This window comes from Otolemur garnettii, unplaced genomic scaffold, assembly GCF_000181295.1.
Source record: "Otolemur garnettii isolate 467f Iridium unplaced genomic scaffold, OtoGar3 scaffold00087, whole genome shotgun sequence".
NCBI lineage: Eukaryota > Metazoa > Chordata > Mammalia > Primates > Galagidae > Otolemur > Otolemur garnettii.
Window position 1 is genome coordinate 921,259 of NW_003852482.1, and position 17,605 is coordinate 938,863.

The 17,605-nt window shown below is 56.0% G+C and overlaps 1 protein-coding gene across 6 annotated transcripts in view; it reads right to left on the reverse strand.

Annotated features, from left to right (window-relative positions):
* GRIN1 (glutamate ionotropic receptor NMDA type subunit 1) overlaps nt 1–11,498 on the reverse strand; it is a 26,503-nt gene extending 15,005 nt beyond the window's left edge. For 2 of the 6 annotated variants that reach the window (XM_003794814.1, XM_003794813.1), the window contains exons 1-5: nt 11,060–11,491; nt 8,244–8,378; nt 4,103–4,279; nt 2,223–2,285; nt 1,308–1,408 (exon numbers count right to left, since the gene is read on the reverse strand). In XM_003794814.1, coding sequence (XP_003794862.1) covers nt 1,308–1,408; nt 2,223–2,285; nt 4,103–4,279; nt 8,244–8,378; nt 11,060–11,317 — 734 coding nt within the window. In that variant the 5' untranslated portion in view covers nt 11,318–11,491. Of the gene's footprint in view, nt 1–1,307; nt 1,409–2,222; nt 2,286–4,102; nt 4,280–8,243; nt 8,379–11,059 lie in introns of all 6 variants that reach the window. The other 4 variants (XM_003794812.1, XM_003794815.1, XM_003794811.1 and 1 more) reach the window with 3 other exon arrangements.
* Nucleotides 11,499–17,605: the final 6,107 nt, after the last annotated feature.

Here is a 17,605-nt window from a genome sequence, read left to right on the forward strand (position 1 = left end):
GGCAGGAGACTCGCTTGAGCCCAGGAGTTGGAGGTTGCTGTGAGCGTAATGCCATGGCACTCTACCCAGGGGGATAGCTTGAGGCTCCATCTCAAAAAAATAAAATAAAATAAAATAAATTTAAAAAAATAAAAAAATAATAATAATAAAAATAAATTAATTACTTGAAAAATAAGAACCTGGGTGGGGCTTCCTCTTGGTGGAGCTTGGGCAATCCCAACCTTGCTTTGGCACATCTTTGAGCCTTTCTCCCAAAGCCTCAGGCACCCCTTCAGCAGCGTCCATAGTTGGATAGATGAGTGGACAAGTGACCCATGGCTGCATGACAGGGTTTGCCACTGTCCAATGGGGGAGGATGCAGTGGGCAAGGATTTGTGCTTTCTTGTGGCTACTTCAGGAGGAGCCCAGGCAAAGTGGGGTGGCAGCCCCCAATCCTGTCCAAGAGATTCCTATTTTTCAGCCTGAGGAGCCCTGGCTGGCACCACCCTGCACTGAGCCCCAGGGGTGGACAGGCATGCCTGTGCCTGACTCTGTGCCTGAGGGTTTGTTGACTGGGTTAGCTGACTAACTGCGAAGGGACACCTGCATGAGAGTGGCAGCCCTTTCTCTCTTGTAAGGCAGCAGGGGTAGGTGAATTCCTCTAGACAAGGTGATCCTGCTACACTTCCCACCCCATTGGAGCCCAGCAGAGCTTCTAGGTCAGGGAGGACCATGGCAAGTGTGTGCCACTGGGAAGGGCTCCCACTCTGCCCTCCCCACTTTTCCTCTTTCCGGTGGCCTAGCCTCTTTTTTCCTAGGAGAACCTAACCATTTGCAAATAGGGAGATTTTTACTGTGGGCTCTTCCCTGAAGGTGGGGTGTGGACCCAGGCCCTGCCAGGACAGCCTGGTTTTCTCGGGTCCCCTACTGGTTTCCCATCTCCAGGTGCTCCCACCCTCTCCCTCTGCTGGGCTGTGTTTGCCCCACACCTACAAGGTACGCCCTGGGCTGTGTTTCCACAGATGTACTTCCTTAAGTCATGGGCTCCCCAAGGGTGGTCTTAACCATGTCCCACTCCAAAAGCTCCCCTCATAGCAAATCACTGGAAGTGAGGGAGGATCCAGGGAGGAAGAAGCAGACTGAGGGTATCACATAGGCCAGGTCACCAGATATGTGTGTGGGGGGGGTGGAGTGGGGCTCTCCTGGGTGAAAGTGTTTTGAAATCTGAAGCTCTCCCTGCCCCATGATGCCCTAGCTCTGGCCCAGACGGTGAGCACGTGGTTCAAGCACAGATCTGAGTGAGGTGGGGGCACCCAGACCAGCCTCACCTGGCAGAGAGGATGATGACACGGGCCTCCAGCTCTCGAGCCTCCATCAGCAGGGCTGTCACGTTCTTGGTCCCCGGGTCGAACTGCAGCACCTTCTCTGCCTGCGGTGTGAGCAGGAGTGTTAGCAGGCAGCTGGGGCAGGGAACATAGCGCCTCAGGGGCGAGAGTTGGGCCACAGTCGCTAGGAACCCCAAGGCAGCTTAGCTAGGGCTGCCGTGGCCTGTGCCTGCCACGTGCGCCTGCCACCTGCTTCCTCTCTCCTGGCCTGACCTGGCCTTGAAGCTCTTGTTCTGTCTTCAGCCTGCTGGCCCTCCTATGCTCGTTCTCTGCACACTTTCTCTCTCTCTCTCTCTGCCTGCTCTCTCTGGGTCTCTCTTTCCACCTCACTCCTATCTTCACCTTTGCACTGAGCATGCAAGCTGAAGTGGACCCAGACTCAGAAACAGGCGTGCAGCGGACAGGAAACAGAAAAGAGTTTTGGAATGCAACCGGAAACAGAGATGGGGCTGACTTTTCCAAAACCACAGGAGGTCCTCTCAGGTCTGACTCCATAGGCCCCATCAGGAGCAGCCCGGACCCCCGTGAGCGGGTGGCCGAGTTGTGGGCTCCCTCCTGGGTTCCACAAGGAAACCCTGGGGGTCCCAGAGATTCGCATGCACTTCCCGGAGAGCAGCTCCTCCTGCAGCTGTGCCTGCCTCGAGGGTGCGGCTTGGGTCACAGCGAGTGGGCCTCAGGCACCCACGCTGCCCATGCCTGCCCTCTCCTGCTGCCCTCTCCTGCCTGCTGCCTGCTGCCTCTCCTCACTGCTCGGGCCTGCGGCTCAGCGGCTGGGCCTGACAGCGGCCCTAGTGGCCGAGGCGCCGGAGGCCGGGGCTCCCTAGTCGGTGGGTGGCGTGCACGTCCATGCATATATACCTTGGGTCCGCGCTTGTTGTCATAGGACAGTTGGTCGAGGTTTTCATAGTTCCTTTTTTTACTCTGATGAATAATGTGCACAGAGAAAATATGCAGACACAGAAGAAGATTATAAACGGTTGAAAATGACGGCGCTAAAGCAATCACACCACCTCCTCGGCACGTCGGCAAATGGGCACGTACCTGGAGCTCGCAAACACCAAGGCCCGGGGGGGGGGCGGGACTGGGGGCCGGGGCAGATCTGGGGAGCTAGGGGCACAGGGGCGGGGCCACAGAGGCTCCCTGCCACAAAGCTATGCTCTTGTAAATGGAGGCCCTGTCCACGTCCACCCCTTGGGTCCCACGTGCCACCCCCCACCCTGCCATGCACCTGCTGTGTGCCCCAGCAGTGCCCACCCCCTCCCACGTCAGTCCTTCCCCTTTGTCCTCCCTCCTGCCCCTCTGGAGACCAAGGTGTTCTTTTCTCGCTGACTGATGTGCCCACACCTGTTGGCCCTCGTGCAGGCGGAGATGTGTGTGCGTGCACATGTGCACTGGCAACCTGCAAATGTGGGGCAGGGCAGTGCTATCTCAGCACTGTGTGTGTGTACGAGTGGGGGTGGGTGCTCACTTGGGGGGTGCCTGTGCGTCCAGTGTGGAGGCAATGTGGTTTGCTTCTGGGGCCGGTGTATCCTGTGATGGAAGTGTCTGGGGTCATGGTCAGTGTTCGCCTGTGAGTGAACTGGTGGCTAGGTGTACAGGGGTGTGAGTGTAGCCATAGGTGGGCACATTGGGAGGTGAGGTGACTGTCAGGCGCTGGGGCTGAGGGGCCCTCTCTTGGGAGCCCTCAGCCATCATGGCCACCCTCTTAACCAGACTCAGCAGATCCCCCGTGACAGAACCCCCCAAGACTCTCTGATCTGCCCTCTAGCTCCCTCCCCTCCCAGCCTGGGCCTTCTACTCCCTCTGGGGGCCTGTGGCACATTGTGGGGGATCCTGGGGTTGGCCCTAAGTTGGATGAAGCCAGCTCTAACTTCAGGTACAGTACATGCTCCCCTGCCACTCCTTGGGTCTGGCCTTGGGGCCCTTCTTAGCCTGGGCTCCCTCCCTCTTTGCCTGGCCCTGGAAGCCATGGTCTGGATGCTGAGTGCCCAGGTCCCTGGAGGTCCTGGGTCACCTTTGCTGAGCTCCAGCTTCTCCTTAGCCTGGAAATGATGGGGCAAGGAAGGGGCCAGGGTCACTTGGACCCTCAGAAATTCTGGCTCTGATCTCTCCACAGTCCTACAAAGTGGGTTCAGACTGGTCTGGGGTGGGGAATTAGTGTGTCCTAGAACCAGGCATCCATTTGGTCCCGGTGAGGGGTCCAGAGTCCAGCCTATGGGGATAGGCAAAGGAGCCTGAGGGGTCAAGCTGGGGAGGGGAGGCAGGCATCTGTGGACGGGCTTGGTGAGCTGTGAGCTGCAGGCTGTAGAGATGGGCACAGAATGGGTCCCTATGAGCAGGGGCCAGGGCCTTTAGGGAGGGGGTAGGAGGCTACCATCGCCTGGGGGGCATGGCGTCCTAGGGAGGGGTGGGTCAGCGGAGACAGCGCCCGCATTGGAGGCTGGTTGGGCGCCGCGGGCGGCAGCCAGGTGAAGGGCAGCAAGGGATGGATGAGGGTGGGGTGTTTGCGGAGCTCCAGGTGGTCCAGCCCTCGCCCCGCAGGGACTGACACGAAGGAGATTTCGACTAATGGCGAAAGCAAGTGAAATGAGCCAAGGACAGGCTGGGGCGGGCACTGCCAGACGTGGTGCTGCTGACCATGCACGATGGAGAGAAAGGGTGTCACACACGGAGCCACAGACACAGCGGGCGCCCGCTCCTCTCCTGCTCCGCGAGGCCCGCCGCCGCCTGACCCTCACCTTGGACTCACGCTCCTCCAGCAGCGTCTCCAGGCGCTTCTGTGCAGCCCGGCCCTCATGGTCGTCGCTGACCAGCAGGATGATGTGGTTCCAGCTGTAGACACGCATCATCTCGAACCAGACGCTGGACTGGTGGGAGTAGGGTGGCACGGTGCGCAGGAAGCTCAGGTGGATGCTCTGCGGGCACAGGGGTTGGGGTGGGGCAGGTGCCACTGGGCTGGGGCCCCACATCCTCCCCTCCGGGGACACTTGCCAACTCCTGGGGGCCACACATCCTCTTGCCTGGCTGCACCCCACTGGCCTGTCCTCTCTCTCCCTCACATCAGCTAAAGGAATCCAGGTGTTGCAGTAGCAGCACCGTGACAGGGACATCCATCTCTGGAATTGTTCTTGCGGTGGACTTGCCCCTCCCTGGAAGCCCACCTCTGTGTTGGACAACTTGAACTCAGAAAACACGTACTGAAGCAAAGTACTGGGGACCTGTGTGGAGTCCTTCACAAATTCAGTAACTATTATTAGGAAGTCTCACTCTTGGGCTAAATGGCCCCTATCCTCCCTGAGTCCAGAGGCCATTGCTCACTGGCCATACTGCACACTAGCATGGCCAGGAGCAGTCTGCCTGCCCAGCCTGGGCTTCCTGTGTCTGTGTTGTGAACACTGTCCCAGCAGTGTCCCTTGGCTCCACATTGACCTTGTATTCTGAGGCCCCCAGGTCATTGTTCACCTGCCCCCTCTTCAAGGCCTAGGGGCAGTGCTTTGAAGTAAAGAATGTTTTCATCACCTGACCACAGGGCTGCAAGGCAGGATCTGGCTGAGATCCCGAGCTACCTCTGACCCGGCCTTGCTGGCCCATAGGTGGAGCTCAAGGGTGGCCAGTGTGTTACTGAGAACTTTGGCTCCTGGCTCTGGCCTCCTCTGGGCTGGCCTTACCTGTGGTGCCTCTTCTCCCCGCCTCTCCGCCTCTCCTCTGCCCCTGGCTGCTTCCCTCCCTAGAGCCATTTTCTCCCCTTTGCATACGAGGAAACTGGGTACAATGAGGGTGAAGGAGACCGTGGCCAGAGGCACAGGGATGAAACCCCCTGCTTCTCACAGCCCAGGGTGAAGTCACCTGGGAGGAGCAGCCTGGGCACCTTGGGACAGGCCAGGGATTTCAGAGCTGCAACGGGGGGGGGGGGCGCCTGTACCAGCCTCCTTTCCCCCTTGCCCCTGAGGGAAGACCCCTCCTCATCCTCCTGCTGTGTTGGACTTGGTTTCACTGATCTCTGGGCTTAAGGCAGCTCTACCTGGGACCACTGACTCCAGGCAGGAGGAGTTTGGAGATAGGAAACCCAGAAGCCCTGGAACCAAGCCTAATGGCCCCTGCCACATGGCCTCTCTAGGTGTGTCTGAAAGTGGCCCTAGGCCTGCAGGGAGGTGTGGAACAGGCTACAGTGGCCCTTCCAGCCTCTCAGAGGACAGTTAGCATCCCCAGCCAGTGGGTCCTCCCAGAATTGTGGTCTGCCTGGGGGATGTGTGACTAATGGCAGGCTCCATGCCTCTCTGGGTTAGAATTTCCTGCAAAACTGACTGGGCGACCTCTCTACTCTTCCAGTTGCTGTTCTAGGCCTGCACAGAGACCCCCAACTCCTGCTCCAGCCCATGGCCCACTAGGCCTTGCAGGAGACTGAGCTCTGTAGGCATGGAACCCCAAGGCCACCTCTTTTGCAAAGGGTTGCCTCCCTATCCACTCATCCAGCTTCATTGTCCACCGTGCCTGGCACTGGTGGAGGCTTCAAACCTCAGCCCTCGCTGCTAGCTGTGTGCCCTTCTCTCATCTACGCTTTTTCTCCTCAGAGCCCCCTCCAGCTCCCAATATCCCCCTTCAAAGTCCACCTGTCCAGGAAATCTCCATATCTGTCCCTCCTCCCAGTCCTGGAGGGGGTATTATCAACACCTTCACCTGCAGGAGGGCCACCTGCCGGCACAAGTGAGGAGGCGTGTGCATACAAGAGAGTGTGTGTCAGGGTACGTGTGTGTATGAGGGTGCGTGTATGTGTAAGGATGCATGTGAAGGTGTATGTGAGGATGCATGCGTGTGAGGGTGCATGTGTGAGGGCACTGTGCATGTGAGGGTGCATGTGTGTGAGAGTGCATGTGTGAGGGCACTGTGCATGTGAGGGTGCATGTGTGTGAGGGTGCATGTGTGAGGGCACTGTGCATGTGAGGGTGCATGTGTGAAGGTGCATGTGTGTGAGGATGCATGTGTGAGGGCACTGTGCATGTGAGGGTGCATGTGTGAGGGTGCATGTATGAGGGCACTGTGCATGTGAGGGTGCATATGTGAGGGCACTGTGCATGTGAGGGTGCATGTGTAAGGGTGCATGTGTGAGGGCACTGTGCATATGTGAGGGTGCATGTGTGAGGGTGCATGTGTGCGGGCACTGTGCATGTGAGGGTGCATGTGTGAGGGTGCATATGTGAGGGTGCATGTGTGAGGGCACTGTGCATGTGAGGGTGCATTGTGTGAGGGTGCATGGGTGAGGGCAAGTGTGCAAGTGATGGTGCATGTGTGTGAGAGCATGTGTGTGTGTAAAGGTGCATGTGTGTGAGGGAAAGTGTGCAAGTGAGGGTGCATGTGCATGCAAGAGTGTGTCAGGGTGAGTATGTGTGAGAACTCACATGAGGGTGCATGTGTGAGGGTACGTGTGTGAGGGCACATGTGCATGTGAGGGTACATGTGCATGTGTGAGTGCATGTGTGAGGGTTCATGTGTGAGGGTTCATGTGTGAGGGTGCATGTGTGTGAAGGTGCATGTGTGAGGGTGCATATGTGAGGGTGCATGTGTGTGAGGGGTCATGTGTGAGGGTTCATGTGTGATGGTGCATGTGTGAGGGTGCATGTGTGTGAGGGGTCATGTGTGAGGGTGCATGTGTGTGAGGGTTCATGTGTGAGGGTTCATGTGTGAGGGTGCATATGTGAGGGTTCATGTGTGAGGGTGCATGTGTGTGAGGGTTCATGTGTGAGCACTGTGCGTGTGAGGGTGAATGTGTGAGGGTTCATATGTGAGGGTGCATGTGTGTGAGGGTTCATGTGTGAGGGTGCATGTGTGAGGGTGCATGTGTGAGGGTTCATGTGTGAGGGTGCATATGTGAGGGTGCATGTGTGAGGGTGCATGTGTGAGGGCACTGTGCATGTGAGGGTGCATGTGTGTGAGGGTGCATGTGTGAGGGTGCATGTATGAGGGCACTGTGCATGTGTGAGGGTGCATATGTGAGGGTGCATGTGTGAGGGCACTGTGCATGTGAGGGTGCATGTGTGTGAGGGTGCATGTGTGAGGGCACTGTGCATGTGAGGGTGCATGTGTTAGGCTGCATGTGTGAGGGCACTGTGCATGTGAGGGTGCATGTGTGAGGGCACTGTGCATGTGAGGGTGCATGTGTGAGGGCACTGTGCATGTGTGAGGGTGCATATGTGAGGGTGCATGTGTGAGGGCACTGTGCATATGTGAGGGTGCATGTGTGAGGGCACTGTGCATGTGAAGGTGCATGAGTGAGGGTGCATGTGTGAGGCTGCATGTGTGAGGGCACTGTGCATGTGAGGGTGCATGTGTGAGGGTGCATATGTGAGGCTGCATGTGTGAGGGCACTGTGCATGTGAGGGTGCATGTGTGAGGGTGCATATGTGAAGGTGCATGTGTGAGGGCACTGTGCATGTGAGGGTGCATGGGTGAGGGCAAGTGTGCAAGTGATGGTGCATGTGTGTGAGGGCATGTGTGTGTGTAAAGGTGCATGTGTGTGAGGGAAAGTGTGCAAGTGAGGGTGCATGTGCATGCAAGAGTGTGTCAGGGTGCGCGTATGTGTGAGAATTCACATGAGGGTGCATGTGTGAGGGTACGTGTGTGTGAGGGCACATGTGCATGTGAGGGTACATGTGCATGTGTGAGTGCATGTGTGAGGGTTCATGTGTGAGAGTTCATGTGTGAGGGTGCATGGGCATGTGTGCGTGTGAGAGTGCATGTGTGTGAATGTGAGTTGGGTGTGTGGGCACATATGAGAGTGCATGAGCATGTGTCAGTGTGAAGCCAGGATTGTGTGGCATGTATGACATGCACGTGTCTCCCAAGGGCAGAGACCTGCCCGCACAGTGCATGGCCCAGGCTTACCTTGTCTGAATAGATGGACATGCGAGTGGTCAGCCCCAGGACGGGGATGCGGTAGAAGCCAGCTGTGTAGGAGACGGGGGTGGGAGTGAAGTGGTCGTTGGGGGTGGGTGGGTGGCTAACTAGGATGGCGTAGACCTGTGGACACAGGAGATAGGGTCAGCTTGAGCAGGGGTGGGCCAAACACTGTGCCAGAGCCTGGGAGTATGAAGCAGCGGGGCCTGAGCCCAGCAGGCCACAGGGGTTGACGTGGTACCACTGCTGAGCACACAGCTCTGGATACACATGCCCACGTGCAGGGAGGAGACCCTACACCCATCTGTAAAGTAATCCCAGGGGTGGGGCAGATACCACCCAGAGAGAGGATGAACCCCTGCCTGGGTTCTCCCTTTACTTTTTGAGACAATCTCACTCTGTTGCCCTTGGTAGAGTGCTGTGCCGTCACAGCTCACAGCAACTTCTACCTCATGGGCTTAAGTGATTCTCTTGCCTCAGTCTCCAGAGAAGCTGGGACTATAGGCACCCACCACAAAGCCGAGCTATTTTTTGTTGCAGTTGCCACTGCTGTTTTAGCTACCTGGGGCTGGGTTCAAGCCCACCACCCTTGGTATATGGGGCCAGCACCCTATCCACTGAGCCACAGGTGCCGCCCTTTACTCTTTTTTTTGAGACAGAGTCTCACTTGGTCAACCTTGGTAGAGTGCTGTGGCATCATAGCTCACAGCAACCTCAAACTCTTGGGTTCAAGTGATCCTGTTGCCTCAGCTTCCCAAGTAGCTTGGACTATAGGCATGTGCCACAGCAGGCTATTTTTTAGAGTGGGGTGTCCCTCTGGCTCAGGCTAGTTCCGAACCTGTGAGTTCAGTCAATCTACCTGCCTCAGCCTCCCCAGTTCTGGGATTACAGGCGTGAGCCACCACCCCTGGCCTTTCTCCCTTCACTCGTCACACAACTGGCCAGGGGCCCTGGATAGCCAGCTGTGAGCTGGATGATGAAGCCTCCCAACAGTAAGGTAAAGGCCTGTCCTGTGTCCCCTGGGGCCTATATGCCCCATCTACCTTCTGAGCATGGGATGCATCCAGGGCCAGCTGGGGAAAATGGCTGGTTCTGTACCATGGCCAGCTCCCCAAGACCGGGTGGGCATCTGCCAAGGTCTGCCTCAGGTTTGAGGGGAGAAGCAGATGGGCTGTGTGAACAAGGCCCCATCCTGACTTGGAGCTGTGACTTTATCCTAGAGGAAGGGCAGGGGAGGCGCTATGGGGAGTGCAGACCTCCTGCTGTGGCCAAGGCCCCTGCTGAGGGCACCTGAGGCCAGTGGCTCCACTCCCTGGAGTGGACACCTCCCTTCCTCTCACAGCCCCTCCCAAGGTGGGGGGCAGAAGGCCAGGGATCCACCTTCATGTTGAAAAGACCTGTGTCTGACCCCAACTCTGCCTGTGCCTTTTACAGTCACAGGTCCCACTTGCGTCTGCAAATGGTGGCAGGGGGTGCAGGGCACAACCCCACATGGCAAGACAGAGCCTAGGCCAGAAGGTGTGATCTGTGAGGGATAGCTGCTGTGTCGCCTTTGCTCAGGGGCAGTGCCCACAGACAGCAGAACTGTCTGAGTTAGAAAAGGGGTTTCCCCAGAATGGGTCCTGCCTGGATTCTGGGCTGCACCCTCAATGTCCCTCCTCCATTCCAGATGGAACATGTGACCAAAGCTCCTGGCCACAGACATGTCATCCAGTTCTGTTGTCCCTTGGTGCCCCGGGTGGGGGCATGGGATGGCTTGTGAGGTGGGGAGTGGAGGTTTCAGAGCAGAATTGGCACAGACACTGTAGTTGCTGGACTGCTCCCCCCATCCCCAGTCTGCATTCAGAGCTGCCAGACAAAGGGCTATGGGCCAGTGCTTGTGTGGGCATGTGTGTGCCTGTGCAATGACCATGCAGGCATTCACAAGCATGCTGGAACATGTGTGTATTGTATGCAAAGTGTCTGTATCTATACTTGTGTGTGCATGTAAGTACACAGCTTTGTATGTGCATGCCAAGCAGTGTGTAGCCCGAGCATGTGACCATGGAGGTACATGTGCAGCTGACTGTATAATGTTGAGGTGCAAAAGGGTGCACTAGTGTAATGTACATGTGTGTGTGAGCCTGCCTGACCATGGGTATGGTGTGTCCACCCCATAAGCATGTGTCTGTCCTGCCTCTTACATAAAGGGCTGCATTGCAGTAATCCTCACAGCTTCATTGGAATTCAGCAAGCAGCTCAGCCTGGGGCGGACAGCTCTGACAGGCAAAATCTTGGGATTCGTTTCCTCCCCCGCAGTGCTGGCTGCCACTGGCAACTCCCTTCACACTGGCAGTCCCCACTCCCATGCCCACAAAGCACCCTGCTTCAACACCTGGGCCAATTCCCATCTCAGGCAGATCCATGGACAGGGGGAGGGAAGAGAGGAAGGGAAGGAGATTCTAGAAGCAGAAACAAAGATGGCCCCAGGCCCCATCCTGTTTAAAGCTCTGCAGTGCAGGCATGTGGCTAGAATGGGCACTTCAGCCCCAGTACCCAGAATGCCCATCCCCCCATGCTGACACCAGCTGAGGGCCTGGAGCCCAGAGGCCTTCTGAGGATTGGCCAAGGTGGTAGGTGACCAGACTAGGGGATTAGATGGTGAAACCAGCAGACACTGGTGTTTGATTTCTAGTAAGACCAGGCTTCTCCAGTTGATTCCAGGGAAAGTGCTGGAAAGGATTGAATGAAACTGGGAGAATGGAAGAGGGAGAAGGTCGTGGGGGAGGGGCGGGAGCTGGGTTGGGGATGGGACAGGTGGGCACCTGGCTGGAGATGAGGTCCTCGCACACCGACAGGGCCATCTGGATGGCGTTAGGCTTGTGGGTGACAGAGGTAGCGTTGAGCTGTATCTTCCAGGAGCCGTGCCGCTTGTTGGCCTGATTCACGGCCTCGCGGAACATCTGCTCGTGCTTCCGCGTGCTCAGCACCGCGCCGATGTTGACGATCTTGGGGTCGCAAGCAGCGCGCGCGAAGGAACAGGAGAAGAGCAAGGCGAGTGTCAGCAGGTGCATGGCGCTCATGGGCTCCGGCCGCCACGGGCCTGGCTCGGGGCAGCGCAAAGGTGGCGCCCTGGGCGCGTCCCCAGCGGGCGCCCTGGCACTCCTGAGCCCACCCGCCGCCCCGCGGGTCGAGAACGCCGCGAGCAGCTGGGGGCCACGGGCCAGGGGCGCCTGTCCGGGGAAGGGGCTCGCGAGCGCAGGGGCGCTGTCCGCGGTGCTGACGCGGGGCCCGGGGCTGCCCCGAGTGTCCGGCGCGGAGAGGGTGCGGCGGCGCCGTGGGCGGCGCTGGTTCTGGTCCCCTCGCCGCGGCGACTGCAGCAGCCGCGGAGCTGCGAGCCGGGCCGACGTCTCCCACCCCTCCCGCCACCCCCGCTTCCCGGCGCGCGCCTGCGTTCGCGTGTGTCGAGAGCGCGTGAGTCGGCGGCGCCCGTGCCTGTGCGTGTGCGTGCGCGCCTGTGGTGTGCGTGGACCAAGCCCGGGACCGTGACTGCGCTTCTGGGAGCGGAGCCTGAGAGTGTCAGAGGGGTGCCGGCGCGGCGCGCAGCCCGTGCCCTCCCTTGTCTCTCACATGCCCAAATGTATGTTGCCTATGCTTGTGCGCGCGCGCACGAGTCCTCGACCACAGTCGGAGACACTTCGGGTTTTGACTTCGACAGGAGGGAGCCCGGAGGTGCGCGGAGGCTCAGAGCCATGCCTCTAGCAGCCGGCAGCCGGCAGCCGGCAGCCTGGTGCGGGAGAGGCTCAATCTGACCGATGTGTGATTTGGACTCCCTCCGCAGGGTTAAGAAGCAACAAGGGCGACAGTGCCTGCCCCCGTGAGTGACTCATTTTCCAGGGCGGTCTGGGCTTCTGGACTCCCGCCTGGCTGGGACTAAGGTCAGACGTCAGGAGGCTCGGTGTGTTCCAGCCTGGGTGCTGGTCAGCATTTCACACATTCGGCTTCCTCTCCTCTCCCCTTCTCTACCCTACTTGTAGGGACTCCCAGGTCCCCGGTCCCTCCTGCTCCTTTTCAGAGCCTTCCTGTCCCTCTGGTCCTTATGATCCTAATTCTTTGTCCCCTTCCATCCGTGGGGTATTCTGTGCTTCCCCTTCCCTGACTCCAAGGAGAGCTGAAGCTCCGCCCCTACCAGTTACATCACTATTTCCAATAGCAACTGAGGATTCTGCAGCCCTAAAAGCAAAAGCCCCCAATGGGGACAAAGCAGGATGGCCCCCACACCTCAGTGCAGTGCAGTGCGGAAGCCAAGCCTTCGCATCAGGGTCACACCCTTGTTCCCTGCTGCTGTTCACTCCACCAGCCAAACACCCTGGACTCCCTGGTGCTGAGAGGAGGGCAGGGGCTGTGGTGTTGGCCAAGCTGCTGCTCTTGATTCTGCTCTCTCAGTGTAGGGGAGTAGATGTTCAGGGCCAACCTGCCCATCTTCAAACTGTGGCCTCTGGCAGATCAGAGCCTGGAGGCTGCCTGGGGGCAGACCTGGGCCTAGACAGCCCCAGAGATTCAACAGGGCTGCAGCCAGAGGCCCTGGCTCCACTGCACTGGCCCTCCAGTGGGGTACTGCACCTGGTTCTTAATGGTCCCAGAGAGCTAATTGCTACATATTCAAAATCTGGGAGCCAGCAGTTACACAGCCAGGAGCTTGAAAATGGCCATGATGGGATTATTTATACCATGGAAATCATCAAACCATCAAACCCTACAAATCAGGGTTATTGTTGTTGTTTTTTTTCCTATTCAGAGAGACAGTTTGCCAGCATGCCACTGCCTCCCCCAGGCTGCTTCTCAAGCTTTTGTTCCAAAACCCCTGGGCAGGTCTCCCCTCCAAGCATGGGCTGGAGGCCATTCTTGCCTCCAGGGTTGGCCCCTTCCTGCCAGGAGCCTCTCCAGGGCTCTGCCATCATAGTTCTCTGTGAGCTTGGCCCACAGTCCCCACCACAGGAGGGGTGTGAGTGCAGCTATAGATGGGCTTTGGCTGGTTGCCAGGATGGATTAGGCAGCCTGGACATGGATACCTCTGAGCCCTGGAGAGAGAAAGGCTAGGGGTGGGGCAGGAGATAAAGGTGTGCCTCTGGGGTGGGACCTCCAGGTCCCCCTGGACAGTCTTCTCTGCCAGACCCAGGAAGGGGGTCTAGATGTTTGCTGGGTCTGGCCAACACCCTACTCTTCTGGCAACTGCAGCCCCAAGGGAGCTCTCCCTGCATTTGAACATACTAATAAGCACTGCCAGTGGTGTGCAGCCAACCCTGTCCTCTATCGCATGACCCAAGGAGACCAATCAGTGTTCTTCCCTAGGACTTTGCCGGCATCACAGTGGGGCACTGGACCCCAGCTATACATCCTTTCTGGAGATGTATCCCTGATTGGGCTAAAGAGCCCCTGTGGACACATTGTTATCAAGAGGAAGCTACTTTGGCTCGGCGCCTATAGCTCAACCGGCTAAGGCGCCAGCCACGTACACCTAAGGTGGTGGGTTCGAATCCCCAGCCCGGACCCGCCAAACAACAATGACGGCTGCAACCAAAAAATAGCCAGGCGTTGTGGCGGGCGCCTGTGGTCCCAGCTAGTTGGGAGGCGGAGGCAGGAGACTCGCTTGAGCCCAGGAGTTGGAGGTTGCTGTGAGCTGTAATGCCACGGCACTCTACCCAGGGGGACAGCTTGAGGCTCTGTCTCAAAAAAAAAAAAAAAAAAAAAGAGGAAGCTACTTTGAGAGGAAGAACTGACAGGCAGGGAAGATGGGATAGGTGGAAGTCCGTCTTCTCAACATGGAGTCCCCACAGACCTTCTCGTGGATGAGACTGCCTGTTTACATGCAGTGTATGCAGCAAGTGTTTACCTAACACCTACCATAAACTAGTTGCTGCTCCAAGTACTGGGGACATAGACATGGCTTCTTGGAGCCAACTCAAAGCAGGTGGTGATGGGCTAGCACCTTAGGCCACTGTATGCAGAGGTGGGAGCCCTGAAGAAACATAAAGCAGGATGGGAGCTGGGAGGGAACAGGGGTTTGAACAGGTGCCTGCACCTTCTCTGACTCCCCACCCTCTTTCAGAGGTGGAGCCTAGGTCCTCCCCACTGGGATGGGGATGGGCTGAAAGCCTCCCTTCTTGAGAATGGGATGTAGCAGGAGCAATGGCACATGACTCTCAGGTGAAATCCAGAAAGAATATCTTCTACCTGCCAACTCTCCTTTGTCAGGACACTCAGGCAGACCTGGAGGAACCCACGTGCAGAGGAATGACTCCCCAGTGCCCGGCACTGCCTTGCCAGCCATCGAGGGACCCACTTTGGAAGCCTCAGGGCTTCACAAGCAGCAGCCCTGGCTTATGGCTTTGCTGTGTCCTCCTGAGGCTGATCCACCTGCCAAGGTGCACCAGGATTCCTGACCCTGAGCAATGAAGAGACAGTTAGTTTTTCTTATTATTTTAAGCACTAAGTTTTGGGGTGATTTGTTTTGCAACAATGAACCAACTCCCATGCAGGGCACTGCCCTAGGGTATGCCTCCTCTAAAAGAAATGTGAGAAAATAGCTGAATAAAATGCATGAGGAAGCCATGCAAATACCTGAGGAAAGAGTGTCCTGAGAGGGAATGGCAAGTGCAAAGGTCTTGGGGCAGGAGTGAGCGTGTGGTGTGGACCTAAAAAGAGAGAGGAAGATGGGAGGACAGCAAAGCAGTCAAGGGACCTTGTAGGCCATGAACAGGGCTTCAGCTGTATTGTAAGTGGGTGGGGAAGATAATGGAGGGTGTACACCAGGAGGGTGATATGGTTCAACATACTGTTTAGACAGGATTGCCCAGCTGCTGCAGGAATAAGAGTTCAAGGAAGTAAGGGAGGAAGTAGAGTAACTAATCAGGAAGACAGTGGGCTAATACGTGTGCCAGATCAGAATACCAGGGGAGAGATGTGGAGGCGACAGGGCAGGGAGCATGGACCATAGCCCCCCAGGAACTGAGAGGCTAGTGAGAATGGAAGCGCTGTGTGGGTGGAGCAGGCTTTCTTTTTTCTTATTATTACATATATTTACCACATAGACATCACAAAGAAGTCACAAAAAGGTAGGTTTAGTTTAGTTCACAATATAGATCCTGTGAAAACACATTTCATCTTCTTTGTAGTTTACAATACTTATATAAATTTAAAGTAGTTAAACATTTGAGATTAAATTGGTTAAAGAAAAACTAATCGAATTCAAACCTCAGAAAATTGTGAAAATAAAAGGCCATGATGGAGAAATATTAAGAAATTTGTAGGCTTGGCACCTGTGGCTCAAGTGGCTAAGGCGCCAGCCACATACACCTAAGGTGGCGGGTTCGAATCTAGCCTGGGCCCGCCAAACAACAATGATGGCTGCAATCAAAAAATAGCCAGGCGTTGCGGCGGGCGCCTGTGGTCCCAGCTACTTGGGAGGTGGAAGCAGGAGACTCGCTTGAGCCCAGGAGTTGGAGGTTGCTGTGAGCTGTAATGCCAGGGCACTCTACTCGGGGACAGCTTGAGGCTCCGTCTCAAAAAAAAAAAGAAATTTGTAGAATTACCAAACTGTCACAGTATTATTTTTCTTTACAAAAGTATCTCAATAGAACAAATAAAAACTATGGAAAACACGAAAGTAAAATAAAAAATTTTGGTTTAGTACTTCCCCTGATTTATTATTATTATTATTATTTTGGTTACAGTTTTTGGTCAGGACTGGGTTTGAACCCACCACCTCTAGGGATATGGGGCTGGCGCCCTACTCCTTGAGCCACAGGCACTGCCCTTTTTTTTTTCTTTTTTGAGACTGATCTCCCTTTATCCCACTGACTAGAGTGCGGGGGCATCCTTATAGCTCACTGCAGTCTCCCATTACTCTTGGGCTCAAGTAATCCTCCTGTCTCAGCCTCCCCAGTGGCTGGGGCTACTTGGCTCATTTTTTAAGTTTTTTGTAGAGACTGAGTCTCATCGTGTTGCCTAGGCTGGTGTCAAACTCCTGGCTTCAAGTGATCCTTCTGCCTCAGCTTCCCTGAGTGCTGGAGTCACAGGCCTGAGCCATCGCCTCCGGCTAAGTCGGCTTTCTGAGCTAAGTATCAAGATCTTGGTTTCCTTGAATTGTGTTCACAGCGGTCACAGCCAGCCCGCTGTGCTCCAGCCCAGAAGAAGAGGGTAAGTAAGAAGGCATTTACTCCACCGCGGCTGGGGCAAAGCCCACCTGCAAATCCCAGCTGACGCCTCAGGAAGCGAGGAGCGAAGTGGTCGCGGGACGGAGCAGCCTCACCGCTGCTGGGGAACCTAGCACCTGCGCTCCGTGAGATTAGACGTTGTCACAGTCCCCAGAACTTCTCATCCGCAAACCCCCTTTCCAGTGTCTGGGGCGAGAAATTGCTCAGGACTTCAGGACAGATTTGCGTGTCCAGAGCGCCGTTCTTGGCGCTTTGCCGGAGGCGAGTGAGGATGACCTGGTTTGCCTTTTTGAAGACTTCCACCCTGGTGCTGTCTGTGTCAGCTTGGATCCACTGTGATAGGAAAATATTTCACTATCAAAAAGAAATTATCTTCTTCCTGTTATTGGCAGTTTGGAATATTATCCCCCCGCCCCAATAGGGTCAAAAGATACCTAAGTATATGATAGCCAGTGAAAAATAGGAGACAAAAATTGTAAAGGCAGTTTTTCCATTTTCTTTCTCTCTTTCCTTTTTTCTTTCTTTCTTTCTTTCTTTCTTTCTTTTTTTTTTTTTTTTGAGATAGAGTCTCGCTAAGTCGTCCTTGGTAGAGTGCTGTGGCATTACAGCTCATAGCAACCTCAAACTCTTGGGTTTAAGCAATTCTCTTGCCTCAGCCTCCCAAGTACCTGGGACTATAGGCATCTGCCATAATGACCAGCTTCCACTTGTCATTGTTGTTTAGGCCCCGGCTGGGTTCAAACCCTCCAGCCTTGGTGTATGTGGTTGGCACTGTGCTGCTGGCACCCATCCAGATTTTCCATTTTCATTTGTGTGAATTTTTAATATAAATGCAGGAATGTGGGCAAGGTCAGGTGGTTCAAGCCTGTAAGCCCAGCACTCTGGGAGGCTGAGGCAGGAGGATCCCAGGAGTTTGAACCAGCCTGAGAAAGAGGAAGACTTCATCTCTAAAACTAACCAGGTGTGGTGACCAGTGTCTGTAGTCCCAGCTACTGGGGAAGGCTAAGGCAAGGGGATGGCTTGAACCCAAGAGTTTGAGGTTGTTGTGTGTCCTGATGATGCCAGGACATTTTACTCTACCCATGGTGACAGAGTAAGATTCTGTCTCAAAAAATAAGAAAAGTGGCTCGGCGCCTATAGCTCAACTGGCTAAGG